Below are 14,842 nucleotides of genomic sequence, written 5' to 3' on the forward strand. Positions count from 1 at the left end.
CAACTCTTCCATGAAGACCACTTCTGGCCAGACTTCCCCGGACAGTAAATGTCTGTACCTGGGTACCACTGGTTTCTGCCAGTTCTGAGCTGATGCCACTGCTTGAAATCTTCCGATTTCGAAGGTAAATAAGCTTGATGTGTTTTTCCATCAGCTGCATTAAGTTTCCTTGGCTGAACACTGCGTCTACGATCCTCAACGTCTTCTTCAAAAGAGCTGGAACTGCACATTTTGAAACCCCTGTCTGCTTTGAAATCTTTGTCTGGGAGAGACCCTGCTGATGCAGTATAACTACGTTGTGTGTTGTTGCTGTGCTCAGTCTTACCATTTAAATGGATAAAAAATAAACATTTATTGTTTACGTTTTTCAAAGCATTCTTAGTTCATAGCATTTTTTCACACCTGCCTAAAACTTTTGCACAGTACTGTATATGGTAGCCTACATCTCAGTAATATGGTATAAGGCCATGGGGCAAGCATCTATGTCAAAGAAAACCTCTTGTTTTCGCCAATAACGTACTCATATTGTTATTATAAGTGTCTGACAACATGGAAACCTGCGTCTGTTTACCTTAAATTACTGTAGGAAACCACACTGTCCTTACCGTCGTGAAGCTCTGCCCCTCAAAACATTGACAAATACAAGCACGACACTGGCGAACACGCCCCTCTTACGCGTTCTCGGTAATGTTCGCCTTTCTTCGTGCATATGCTGCCACCATTTTACTAGCTTCTGTGGTTAAAGAAAGGTTGTGGCTGACAGTCTAACAATCAGCGTCTAAAGGCGGAGAATATTTCATTGGCAATGGATGGGTAAGTATGATTACAAATATAAATGGAAATGTCTTATCCTGTTGTAGCTATTGAACTATTTGAAGAGCATTTTTTAATTGAGGCGAAATCTTAGTTTTCAGAACACACAGCTAGCTAGCAGCTAGCGGGCCACGTTTGATTCGAATCGGCAGCTTGTAGTGATGTACCAGCCTGTTAGCTTCCTAATGCGTATAAACTTGCTTACCGGATTCGTGGAAATTAATAAAACATAAAACACAATCACATTTGTGTTTAAAGTAGTCAGTTTGATGCATTGACATACTATGCGATCTGTTGTGCTCTATTGGTTTAAATTATGTCAATAATCAGTCAGGCATGAATCTTCCTTGTTGCAAATCATTAGCTAACGTTAGCTTGCTGCGGAGATGGCGAAGAAGGCGCGCTCCATTGTGATGTGAATGAATGGCTAACCAAATAACGTTAGCGACGCCTCCTTTGTCTGAAATCCCTTTCGACTCCAAACGTATCCAGTTTGTATATTATGATTTAAGTAAATATATCGTTGTCATGTAAATTCTTGTATCGAAAATTAAGGCATCTGGTAGCATGCATTGCCAATTTACCGATTATTTACGTCAATGCCCTTAATACACGATGGCTAGCGCTAACGGCTAAAACACGGAGTACTAGTTAAATGGCCGAGGGCCTTTCGGCAGTCCGACCTTACAGCGTTAAAGGCTCATTGTTCCATTTTATTTGCGATGTGATTGTCCATCGTGTTTTACGTTCCCAAACGAACACAAAACAAGTATTTCAATTAAAATGTGCATCAGCTGGTTTGTAAGATTTTAATAAAATTGGCATTAACAAACGTTAAGATGGGTAACATTAGATAATTTTCCTGCCCTGGTTGCTAGACCACCACCAACGTTTGCTAGTAGAAACAATAACATTGCGTTGCGATGCTTGGTTAGTATCCAAGCAAACTGAATTCCACGTTGATCCGTGTTCCGCTATTGAATGTTTTCCAATCGAAGTGTCGGTAGAGGAGTCAAACTACATTGTAATTCTGCAACATAATTCGCCAATTGCTACAGACAAATTCGTGTGCCTACGCCAGTCGCGCCCAATGCAACGTTGTGCGTTCTCAAAATAGCGATGGGCAGAATACTAGATCGCAATCGCTAGCACACTTGTTGGAATTTGGTTCTTTATTAGACTAATTTCCTTTTCATTTGGAAAAGACGCTCAGTGTTTTACATTGTAACCGAACCTTTTTATAAATTGAAACGGTTCGTCTAATTATCTTTTCTGGTTTGTTTTAACAGTGATGTTGCGGTTGGTGTGAAGGTGAGTACTAAATACAGTTGTGCTACCAAATTGAACGATGTCAAGAGTTAACATGCCACTGTTCTGCATTCAGAAAACTACAAAACCTAATCTTCTATGTGTTAACACTCTTACATAGCTATTCCCAGAATGTTGACAAGTATGGATTTGTAATCCTGATTTATTTCCTTTGTTTATTCTAGAGGGGATCAGATGAGTTGCTCTCAGGTAGCCACTACAACAGTCCCAACTCCTCTGTTACTTGTGAGTTGTTCTCTGAAGAATCGATTCTCCTTTACCCATTACATGCCATACAGTTTTGCTTTCTGTGCTGTGCTTGGGAGTCAGGGGTGCTGTGTATACTTTTCTAAATTAGAAGTAAGTGCTTGCTTACAAAGACAGGAGATAGTTGTGTTTTTCTACTAGCCCCCCAGTTCAGCATTCTGTGATTCTCGCATTGTTTTGCGTTTTAACCTGATATGATGGGTCTTGGCTTTGCTGAAAAAAATATTTCTGACCACCTCTATTGAAAGTCTGTTTCTCTGTGTGCTACTGTGCACTGGTATGATCTTGGTTGCTCTGTTCTCCCCTCCCAGCGAATGGAAGTGACAGTAAGAAGCTGAGGACAGAGGAGAATCCACCCTCCCGGGTCATCCATATCCGGAAGCTCCCGAATGAAGTGTCTGAGACAGAGGTCATTGCTCTGGGCCTGCCCTTCGGAAAGGTCACAAACATCCTTATGCTGAAGGGTAAAAACCAGGTAAAGAAATGAGTGGACTCAAATACCCTTTCTGAGCAATGATCTGTTAACTTCAGTGTACCCATGAATAATGGATGACTTGATCATTGACCTGATACATTCAGCTGTTTGGCTGCTGATGTGGTTGGCTGGCTGATTCTTATGTAGACATTTGTCTTAGGCTTTTCTAGAAATGGGCACAGAGGAAGCGGCCATCACCATGGTGAACTACTACACGACGGTGACACCTCAAGTGCGAAACGTCCCTGTTTTCATCCAGTACTCCAACCACAAAGAACTGAAGACAGACAGCACTCTTAATCAGGTAGGTGATATCTGCTCTGGATTAGGGCTCCCTGTAGTGCTCCATGTCTAGTTCTGTTAGCTGCTGACTCCTTGCATTCTGTCTTGAACATGAAAACCACTTAATATTTGCTTGATGCTCACATTGTGATTATGCATGGTCACGTCCTCTTTGACATTCCTGACTCAACACATAGCTGTAGGTTTGAGCACTGATCACACATTCTTCGCAGAAACTTGTCTAAAACTAAACTCCATTGCCATAATCAAACCCTGTCAAAGATTGCGTTATGGTTATTTTTAATTGTTACTATAATGTATATATTTTGTAATCTCCCTTTCTCTGGCACGCAGCGAGCACAGGCAGTGCTACAGGCGGTGTCAGCAGTGCAAGATGGCAGCTCCCCTAACTCTGAGTCCGGTGGCAGTGAGAACGTGCTCCCGGCCCCTAGCCCCGTGCTCAGGATCATCATCGACAACATGTTCTACCCCGTCACACTGGACGTGCTGCAGCAGGTATTCCCCACGTTTCAACCCAAAACACTCTCCACCCTTAAGGCCTCGATATACTTCTGCATCCCTCTCCGTCCTCGAAAAAAAAATGGGCGGGCGGGGGCAGGCGGTTGATTCAGAAAAATTTGAACGTACTGGTCGGCCACATACTACTCCGACGGCTATGCGTCCTGAAACCTATTCAACGCCGGACCGCTGGGTGGGGTAACGACTGTTTGTTGAGGCCGTAGCTACCCCCACTACCTCTTTGTTGGAAGTCACTGATTGTTTTTCCTCCCTCCTCCTATCTGTCTCTGACCTGACATGTATGCCACCTCAGACTTTTCGAGCAGGTGTCGTCTCATGGGCCTTGGAGACATGTAGCTTAGTTGTGATCAGCATGTCAAATGCTATATATTCACTTGAGAAGGCAAATGTATCTCCATCGTGGTGGCATTTTTGTGTGAAAAACATAGTAGCGTAAGCGATCTATAACAAAACGATATGCTTATCTTACATACAATATAGAACCTATAAAAAAAAACGGTTAAATAAAATGAATACATTAATTTTGGGGGGTATTTTTGTCAAATGCAGATTTGCAATGATTTCTGGGTAGCCCAGATGTATTTTTAGCAGACCGCAACAAAAAAACGAAAAGTTGACTCCAAAGATCTCGAATTTAAGACAGAGTGGACTGACAAGTAGGCTATGCATTTGTGCTGCTTGTGGGCAGTACAAAACCGATGTGTTTAATCTGCAACGAGACGGTTGCCCTTGTCAAAAGTGTTAGCGTGAAACGTCACATAAAGCATGCACACTTCGAACAGAAATACCTGTAGAACTCTGAAGTAAGGGGCAAAAAAATAAACCCACTGCAATCATCATACCAATCCACACGTAGTGTTATAGTTATATCAGAAACACAACAAGAGAATGCATACACATACATGCCAATTAACATGATTCTGATTCTGATACCTCAACATACAGTTGTGAGACTGCCTTTTCAACCATGAATATGATGAAAAACACATACAGGAGCACACTCACTTATGATCCTCTGCCTGGACACCTTTAATGCCCAATTTTCAAGAAGACGTTCTTAGAGAAATCGTTGTGTGTGTGGTAGTCGTTTATTGTATTACCTCCTCCCGGGAATCCTCACAACAGCGAATGATGGCAACTAACAGACAATGGTTGATGGTGGAGCTGGACTAGTTTGAGTTATAAGCAGAGGACGTGCTTGTAGCGATTTGAGCGACAACTACAACAACAACAGAACAGGAGACCGGTGGTACGTACGTTTACTAGATTTTCCGCTAAATCAAGCGTTAGCGAATTCACAATAACTCTCAAAAGTGTGCTGCTAATGTAGCTAGCCTCGCTGCTAATAAGTACAACGTTATCGTGCGGGTTATGCTCTCACACGCCACCCTCATTGAGGCAAAAGTAATGTTTGACTCAAATGTCTTTCACTGCCGTTTTATGTCAAGTCAGTCATTCTAAATAGGTTCTACACATACATGAAATACATTTCCTATTTAATAGATGCAAAGTAATGCTGCCAGCATTACTCCGTAGCAAATTACGTTAGATGTCAGTTGAAGCTGGTTGGAGAAGGCACTTTCAACACCGAGCCACCAGCCAAGAGACCAACAGTGGTCGGGAGAAATGTACTTTTCGAGGGTTGATATAAAATACGGTAGCCGTAATGCTGCATGCTGTGCAGCTTTGTAGTTTACCAAAGTCGTACTAAAACTTTTTGACAGAAAACAGGAAATGTGAGGTCCTGACATGTGTGATTCCGGAAATGATGATGTTTGGAAATGATGCCGTAAGCTGGCCAATCACAGCCAAGGGGGTATCCGACTCTCTCCGACTCTTTAAGAAAAGTTAGAAAAAAGCGTTTGTCTCCGACCAGCTCTCCGACGGCTCGGATGGGCGTCAACACCTGGGTGAAGGTGTTACCAAGGCGTGCCAAGGCGTGCCAAAGTGTCCCTCTACGACCAAATCGGAGAGAATGGTAGTACTGTAAAAAGGCCTTTACCTCAGACTGCCAGGGGTGTAGTTGTGTTTAAATGTCAATGTTCAATACACACCAACCTTGTTCTTATCAGCAGATCCATTCATATTTAATACTTGCTGTGAACAAAAATGCACAACATTTGTACATGGTATGTAATGTAAGAACAGGCCAATACAATGATTGCTTCAGCATATTTGAAGAGAATATCTCCATTGTCAAATTATAGAATCTGTACATAATAGATTCTTTTCATTAACTGATTGCTTTTGTCATTGGCAAATAAAATTTGGAGCTGGAGATACTTTTTCATGTTTTCCTTCAACATGCATGCTTAGCTTGCAGATCTTTGATTGTCTGAACTTTAAAGGCCACTGAACCACATTATGGGCCTCGGGTTGCTAGGTGACCTTAGTAAACAAAGTTAACATACTGGACTGAAAGCCCTGTGCCAAATGCTTTGGAAAGAATACACATATTGGAATCCTCGTGATCTCCGTAGCCACTAGTCTCGTTGTCGATTGTTGAAGAATGACTTATAACTGAATTCTTGCTGTTCTCTCAGATATTCTCCAAGTTTGGCACGGTCATGAAGATCATCACCTTCACCAAGAACAACCAGTTCCAGGCCCTGCTCCAATACAGTGAGCCAGTCAACGCTCAGCAATCCAAACTGGTATGTGCGTGAGTGCATTCTGGTGGGATGGTGATGTGGTTTTGCTGTTGTGCTGAGGATAAAGTATTATTTTGTGTTTAACTTCCCACCAGTCCCTGGATGGTCAGAACATCTACAACTCCTGCTGCACGCTGCGTATTGACTACTCCAAGCTGGTGAACTTGAACGTCAAGTACAACAACGACAAGAGCCGAGACTACACGCGTCCAGAGCTGCCAGCAGGAGATGGCCAGGACTCCAGCATGAACAAGGACTCCACCTCTCTCCTCGGTAAGTCCCACCCGCCTCAACCATCTCTTCCAGTCACAAATACCATCTCCTCTGCCTCCAACAGTACCTTTCCCTCTGAACAGGCCATGGTGTTTTTCAGTGTAACGTGAAAAGCCAAAGCCTTTTACCATAACCCGTGTCATATTGTTTGATAACCACACTTGCCTTTTTAAATCCCATCTGTCATACGCCACGCTTCTGATTCATCAACTAGCTGCATGTGTGTTGTGTGAGTGAGAGAGGGGGAGGCGCTCTATTCATACATCTTCTGTTTTGTACCTGTGACTCATTTTAGCTTGAGCGCTGAAATTATAGGCCGCAGAGAAGTGCGTTCAGAAGTAAATGACTTGAGGCAGAACTATAGTTTAGTTCATCTCAGTTCAAATCAAAATTAGTAGAAAGTTTTGCAGGACTAGTTTGGCACAGCAGTGAGTGATGTTTTTATTCTGGTGTGCAGTGTAGGGAAGATTTGGTAATGGGTGAATCAGAACTGGATTGTTTGCTTTACTGGTCTAGAACATATTGAATATAACATATAATTGGTCCATTATGAATCCATTATTCTCTTCAGTCTAGAGCAAGGTTATTAGTGAGGCATTAGACAAGGTGACGATATCTCTATGGAAACCAGAACTTGTAGGGCCATGTACTGTAGTAAAGGCTGCGTAGACCCCTTTTACACACGAGACACCAAATCTGAAGTATCCCCCCCTCAGCCACCATATGTCTCCACAGGCCTCTCTCTCTCTCTCTCTCTCTCTTTCTCTCTTCTGACTTTTCTCTCTGACCTTCTTACTCCCTTTATCTCACCCTCTCGCTCTTATTCTCTCTCTGTCTTTCTCTCTCTCTGTCTATCTCTCTGCACATTCTCCATAGGTTCTCCAACTGCAGCTCCCTTCTCTAGTGGTGGAGGCTTTTCGTCTTCTCTTTGCCTTGCACAGGGCGGAGGTACCTATGCTTCCATTATCTCTTCTCTCTCTGCCTCTTTCTCTTTCGCTCGCTCTCTGACACTCGTTTTTCCTAACCCAGCATTGTGTCCCTTTTGCTCATGTGGGAGAAAAAAAAGCACTGTTTTATTTTTTGCCACCACTGCATTCGGAAGTAGGGCGCTGCAATATGCCCTACTAACATGTACTTCATAAACTGTGGGCCCCATGTGTCCGAGTGCCATTTTCATGATGTGACTTAAAGTGTGGAGTTATCTGTAGCTTGTGTTCCGCCTGCAAAAAGCACAGCTTGGGTTGGCTTGTGTGAGTGTAGATGTAGTCTTGTCAAAGAGGTCTTTCCATGTTTTATTTAATTATTTTTGTTTTCATATGTGATATTTTTGTCTACTAGTTGTGAATTTAATAAATATAGTCCACTGACCATAGTTGAGCTGAGTGATGCTACCATTTATATTTTTGATATTACAGACACATGAATAGAATTCTCCTTCTTTTCCTGCCCCTCTTCCTCATTATGTCGCATTCCCTGCACAAGCCTTGCATCAGTGCAGTGGACGGTGGGGTGCACCACCCATACGATAACCAACCTCCTTCTCGTTCTTTGCCTCCTTCCTTCCCTCCCTCCCTCCCTCTCTCTTCATCTCCCCCTCTCCACCCTCCTGCAGGAGCCATCTCTCCGCTGAGTGCGGCGGCCGCGGCAGCAGCAGCAGCAGGCAGGGTGGCCCTCGCCGGCCACTCGGGCAGCAGCGGGGTGCTCTTGGTGAGCAACCTCAATGAAGAGGTCAGTATGCCTTTAACTCCACGGCCACACACATACGCGCACATACGCACGCACGCACTCAGCAAACAGAAAGAAACCATCCCCAAAGCCATCTTTTTATCCCAAGTCTTCCTTAGTCAGGCTCTTTCATGTTAAGTTCTAGGAGGTCCTCTCAAGTTCAGTTCCCTCTTAGCTCTAGTTCTATATGTAGTCCAGTTTGGGGTTTGTTTGCATATCTTTATTAAAGACAAGTTCAGTCCCTCTAAGAACCATGATTTGAGTAATACAAACTAACCTGGTAGAGTTATCTTTAAAAGGTGTTCATGACTCCATACATACATTCGTCCTGGCCTTTCTGGTTGAGGTTTAATTCCTATCCAAAGTTCATCTGGAACATCTTCCATAATACCACATTGAGCAATGTTCCCTTGTCTCATTAGTTTGTTGTCCATACACTCTACACGTGGCATTATGATCATGCATTGATACAATCACTCAGTCACCTGTTTTACAGTATAACACTTAGCTGCGATGCCAATGTAGGGTCTACCTGCAGTATCTCCTCTGCTATCTTTGCAATTGTTGATCTCTCTGTCTCTTTTCTTCTCTCTCCCTCCCTCCCTCTCTCTCACTCTCTCTCTCCCTCTCCCTCCCCCTCTCCGAGTACAAGCTAGCAGTTAACTGTCTCCTCTGGAGGGTCTCATATCTTTCTCTTCTGATGCTCTGCTGCTTTTCTCTAAACTATTCACAGTTGGTATGAAATGTGGTAGCCACGACTGTCTCTCTATCTTTCTCTCTCTCTCTCCTTGTCTCATACACACATTTCCTCTCACTCTGTTTAACCTGCTCTTTCTCTCTGCATCTTTGACTCTCTCTCTCACTCACTCACTCACTCTCTCTGTCTTTCTCCCCCAAGTGACAGAAGTAGTGATCTCTTTAGCTCACTGTGTCCTTCCTACCACTGCTGTTGCTGCAGCGGGTGGTGTGAAGGCCACGTCCTGGTGCCATAACTCTGTCCGGTGGTTTCATGTGTCCTGCATGGCTACTGCCGCTAACCTCTCTTAACCAGCCTGCCTTCTCATCTCTGCTGCATGACCCTGCCTTCTTACTGCAGTTAGCCACTCGTAGTGTGTGTGTGTGTGTGTGTGTGTGTGTGTGTGTGTGAAGGAGAGAATGTGTGTACGTGTGTGTGTGTGTGTGCGTGTGCGTGCACCGGCCTGCTCAGCCCACCTCTGATCCCAGGTGACTACATGTGGCTCGTTCAGCCTCAGAGGCGTATTGCTGCAAAGTCCCCAGAGGAGTGTGTGTGTGTGTGTGTGTATCCAGCTGTGTACTGAGCAGACTCCTGCATTCTTGTGAACTGACCTGTGTATTATTTTTTTTGTCCCCTCCTCCTCCTTCCCCCCCTCACCCCCAATCCCCTTTTGTTTTTTTTATGCCCCCCATTGCTTTTCATCCTCCCTCCCTCTCTCCCTCCCTCTCTCTCTCTTTTTATCTCTCTCTCTCTCTATGTCCCTCTCCTCTTACCTTTGCTCTCTCTCTCCTCCTGGCCCTTTTGCTCTCCCTCTGCCTCTCTCTGTCTCTCTGTCTCTCTGTCTCTCTGTCTCTCTGTCTCTCTCTCTCTCTCTCTCTCTCTCTCTCTCTCTCTCTCTCTCTGTGTCCTGAATGCTCCCCTCCCTTCCCTGCTCTGCCCTCTCCTTACCCACCGTGTTCATGCTTGTGCCTGGACCCACCCCAAACAAACTCCGACCCAAATGTTCTTCCTCCTGGACCCAACACCAACCCTCCTCCTCCCCCCAATTAACCACCCCGCTTCCCTCACCCCACCCCACCCCGACCCCATGCACCATGACCTCCACCTCACCATTCTGCGGGAAACCACCCCTCCGTTATGGACGATCTGTACATCTCTCGGCTCTCTACCTCGACCTCTCTCTACCTGTCTCACGCTGCTTGCTCTTCTCTCCTTCTAAAGATGGTTACGCCCCAAGCTCTCTTTACCCTCTTCGGTATGTTATCGTTAGCACTCTACCTTTCTTTCTCTCATTCTGTTGCTATCGTTTTATTATTTATTTATTTATCTATTAAGACTTCTCTCTGAGCTGAAGGGTAGCAAAAGCTAGTAGTAGTTCAGTACAGCCTCATCATATTTTATTTTTCTATATGAATATATTTTTTATCTGTATACATATATGTATGTTTATATCTATGGATGAGGTTTAGTGAGTGGAGGCATCTTTGTGTCTGTCTTTGTCGATGGACAGTCTAGAGTAATGCATGTCTAGCTTAGTTGCATGGAGGCTATCTGGTTCTTAACTGTGCCGTTTCACGAAGCTCTTTTTTTTCTCTTTATGTCGGAGGGCATCTCAGAACGATCTCTCTCTTTCTATCTCTCTCTATTTAAAAAAGACCAAAAACAAAACAAAAAACCTGTTTGCCTACTTTGATCGGAGTAAAGCATTTCTATTGAATGTTCCATCTTTTTCACCTTCTCATGTCTACTCTAAGCTTCTGAAGCACTAACTTGTCCTTCATGATTCCACCTCTCCCTTCCTTTCCTTTTCCTTCCTGGTCTCCCTCCATCTGCCTCTCATTTGAAGGCGTGTATGGTGACGTGCAGCGCGTGAAGATCCTGTTTAACAAGAAGGACAGCGCCCTCATCCAGTTATCCGATGGAAACCAGTCCCAGCTGGGTGAGTGCCGTCTTCGTGGGAGTTTGTTTTGCGTGACTAGCATTTAACCGAATGAGCATTCTAGATGGTTTATTGCATTCATATCAAATGGGCTCTTGAATTGGTACCTGATTGATTTGGGGGGGTTTCTAATGCTTGGTTGGAATGCTAAACTGTTCTTTGAAGACTGCCCACTCCATCCGGTTGTTGCACATCAGCTGGTGTCTCGCATCTGGTTGGTGAGGTTATCTCTGGTTGACACTTGCTACCCGTTTCTCCTTAGCCATGAGCCACCTGAACGGTCAGAAGATGTACGGTAAGATCATTCGCGTGACCCTGTCCAAGCACCAGACAGTGCAGCTGCCCAGGGACGGCTTGGACGACCAGGGCCTCACCAAGGACTTCGCCAACTCGCCCCTGCACCGCTTCAAGAAGCCTGGCTCCAAGAACTTCCAAAACATCTTCCCTCCCTCTGCTACCATGCACCTGTCTAATATCCCGTGAGTCATTCAGCGCTTCTCACTCCTAATGCCACAGGGAGGTTGTTATGGTGATGATGTGCTCACATGTTCCCTGTTTTGACTTGATTTCTCCAGGGAGGATGTGACTGAGGACGACTTGCGATTGCTCTTCTCTAATGCTGGTGGAACCGTGAAGGCTTTCAAGTTCTTCCAGTGAGTGCTGCTGTGGTTTGCAATCCATATACTGAGGCAGGAAAGGTAATCTTGTGGTGATGTGTTTGTTTTAATGGGAGTTGTTTTACCTGTGCTTATATGCAGAGACCGCAAGATGGCGCTATTGCAGATGGGCACCGTGGAGGAGGCCATTCAGGTCCTAATCGACCTGCACAATTACGACATGGGAGCCGGACATCGTCTCAGGGTGTCATTTTCCAAGTCCACAATCTAAAGCCCCTTCCCTACCCACACTTGTTCCCACCCCCCCCCCCCCCACACACACACACACACACACACACACACCCAGCCCCCTGTGGAGCTCAGACAAACCCCATCATTCCTTTCGAGACCATATGGATACTGCAGATATAGCTCCATGTTGCTCTCCTCCTGATTATTTAAATTCTTTCCTGTGTTGTTTTTTTTGTGGTTGGCATTCTCTCCCTCCTCCCCTTTATGTTTGGTTGTGGAGAGTACAGTAGTCCCTTGTTTTAAAGTAAGAATGGATTGACAAAAGTGCCTTACCCAGCAAAATAGCATCATGGTTTTGCTTCCTCCTCGTGTGTGAAGGTGGTCATGTTGAGGCGCTTTCTGCTGTGGTGGTGTAAGCAACGCAATCTGTTCTCTCCCTTTAACCCATATCCCATGTAACCCCCCCCACACACACACACACACACACACACACACACACACACAACGCACTGTGGAGTGTGGCAGTCATGTTCCCAGTAAGGATCAACTCCAGCCTGTAACACTGGCTGAGTGAAAAAGCGATGGCGAACACAGATGACTTCTGGTCCCCCTTGAGCCCTGCCAGATGGCCAGCTTTTCTTTTGAAGTATAAACTTGATGGCTGGCCTTCACTCTGAAGACTGTGCTTTCAAACAATTCCCACTTTTTTGGGAAGTGTTAAATGGTGTGTAATTTACTTAGATGTTTGACCTAATTTGCTTCTTTTAATTGTTTTGGCCTGTGTGTGTGTGTGTGTGTGTGTGTGTGTGTGTGTGTGTGTGCGTACCTCCATCCACCCACCCCCTTTTTTTTAAAGAATAGAGCTAAATTGTTTAAAGCATATACTTATGGGTGTTTGCAGTTTCTGAGGTGTGTTGCTATCGCCTGTTTCCTGGGGATGTGGCCAGAGCGAGGTGTGGCAGGCACCAGGAGAAAGGACTGTTGGGACCAAAGTCAATGTGCCTTTAGTCTTACCTTACTCTGCATTGTAAAAGATGTTTAAGCTCTGGAACCTTCACTGAACGTCAAACTATGGACTTCCCTGAACCGAAATACAGCCCCTCCAACACCCTAACTTAACTGCTCCACACCTTCGACCCGGAGTAGAGGCTGGTACTGCCTGTACGGTCCTCTACGTCGCTGAGTAAACCCAAACCCAATTGTGTGATCTGAGCTTCTGGGGGGAGCTTCTGTATATTTTCTATTTTGTTTGGAGTTTTTACATCTGTAGTAAATGTAAAGATCAGTATAGTTTGGAAGTGGCACGATTAAACTAAGTTCATTTTCTACCAAGTGAATGTTCTGGCAGTCCCTGTGTACGTTCTACTTTGACCCGATGTAGCATGCTGAAATAAACTCTAGCTCTGTCTGTGAAGGAAATTATTAAATATTATCATGAAGTGTTAGAGTTAAAGGAAATTCTTATAACTGCTATTTTCTAAAGTGTTCTGTGCTGTTGGTTATGTGCCCTGTTTCTCTGTCCTGTTCAATGGAATGCTGTCTCTTGAGAGAGGTGGAATGCTGTCTCTTGAGAGAGGGGGTTGTTTGAAGTTATCTTAGAAAGGCATTGTTAGTTAAGGTATTTACAACTTCGTCTCCAGCTCTAGGAAAACCAATTGATGTGTTGTAAAACTAATGTCATGAATGTTTACATTGAGATTGCAATGGTGATTGATGAGGCCAGGTGTTATGTTAAACTCTTCGTGATTGTTGTTTTAATTAAGCAAGGTTTCTTATCTTCAAAGGACAGAGGCCAGATGGCGACTTTTGGGTCTGGGAGGGGTTAAAATGTGTTTTGTAATTTATGTACTGGACCCTAAATAAAAGATCTATGTATCCAGCGGAGAGAGAGAGTTCACACGAGGTGGTAACACACGGTGCTCTCCGCTCTACGGCCGAGAGCGTAATAGATCTGTAAACAACTTTGCTCTGGTTTGTTGGTGTCATTTTATTCTAAGTAATTTAAACAACTTAGAAGAGTTCAGGATTTTTCCCTGACATCTTGGTCCTTACGAGCTGGATCCCTCAAGATCGCCGCCGAGATGCAGACCCTGGAAGCTGACGACGTTGCAACGCCTGCCACGACTACGTTCGGCAGAAAGACCTGTGTAGTGAAATTCTGCATAGGCCAGCTGACGGTTCTGCACCTGGGAGGTGGATCTGACGGGATCTGGAATCAGCTTTGACCCACATATAAGTAAGTGTACTGGTCATTTACTAACAGAGTAGTAGTTAAAGTAGGGTATTGCCTGGGGCTGCTCTATTAAAAAACAGACAATAGCTATAAAGAGATTCTGGGAATCTAACGATGTCTGGGACATCAAAAACATGTTTTTAACAAGTCTGGGACTTGAGTGGTGTAGAGTGATTTGCATCGGAATGCATGGACGTCTGTATGAATGTTGTGTGTGAATGGAGTAAGTGATTGAACAGAATTAAAACAGCGAAAAACCTCTGTGTTAACACCCAGAGGGGCAGCGGACCGGTGTCTTTTGCCGGCCTAGAAGCTTCTGTCCCTGGAGATTTCGTTGATCCATTTGAGATATTTTGTTTAATCCAAAAAACTCACCATAGTAATATTGTAGTGGCAATAAGAAGTACATGGTTAAGGAAACATACTAATAGCCAAATTAGCCATACAAAGTACGTAGAAGGTTGGATAGAGAAACGTAGTTGAGCGGAAAAAACTGTGTCTCGTTTCATTGACATGGTCTGGTCGAGCAGCTATGACGTCATCACTAACAGACAATGTAAATTGACCACGATCCGTGAAAAGTCATACTTATGTATTCCTTAAATGAATGTATGACAACTGTTTATAGTTCGCAATACGTTTGCAGCTCGTCCTAATTATAATAAGTTGGGAGAGAGGTTTGAAAATCATAGCGTATGAGAAAACGCCGCAGAAGCTGAAAGTGTAAAATGTGAGCACTGGTTGAAACAAGC

At 44.4% G+C, this 14,842-nt stretch overlaps 1 protein-coding gene across 2 annotated transcripts; it reads left to right on the top strand.

Annotated features, from left to right (window-relative positions):
* Positions 1-711: 711 nt before the first annotated feature.
* ptbp2b (polypyrimidine tract binding protein 2b) lies at positions 712-13,190 on the top strand. 2 transcript variants are annotated; one of them, XM_080832765.1, is made up of 15 exons: positions 712-813; positions 2,103-2,124; positions 2,307-2,367; positions 2,700-2,863; positions 3,024-3,167; positions 3,500-3,661; positions 6,229-6,339; positions 6,432-6,609; positions 7,486-7,557; positions 8,222-8,337; positions 10,292-10,325; positions 10,917-11,009; positions 11,272-11,488; positions 11,585-11,662; positions 11,768-13,190. In XM_080832765.1, the coding sequence occupies exons 1-15, from the start codon at positions 806-808 to the stop codon at positions 11,895-11,897; spliced, it is 1,590 nt and encodes a 529-aa protein (XP_080688891.1). In that variant the 5' UTR covers positions 712-805; the 3' UTR covers positions 11,898-13,190. The 2 variants fall into 2 exon arrangements, with proteins under 2 accessions (XP_080688891.1, XP_080688892.1); XM_080832766.1 differs by lacking the exon at positions 7,486-7,557.
* The last annotated feature ends 1,652 nt before the right edge of the window (positions 13,191-14,842 follow it).

The sequence above is a fragment of the Sprattus sprattus genome (assembly GCF_963457725.1).
Source record: "Sprattus sprattus genome assembly, chromosome: 2".
Lineage (NCBI taxonomy): Eukaryota > Metazoa > Chordata > Actinopteri > Clupeiformes > Clupeidae > Sprattus > Sprattus sprattus.

Bases quoted from the DNA above. Each gene is read 5' to 3' on its own strand.
- ptbp2b (XM_080832765.1), top strand. The intron at 3,662-6,228 runs GTATTCCCCACG...CTGTTCTCTCAG, and splicing joins CACTGGACGTGCTGCAGCAG to ATATTCTCCAAGTTTGGCAC. The intron at 6,340-6,431 runs GTATGTGCGTGA...ACTTCCCACCAG, and splicing joins ACGCTCAGCAATCCAAACTG to TCCCTGGATGGTCAGAACAT.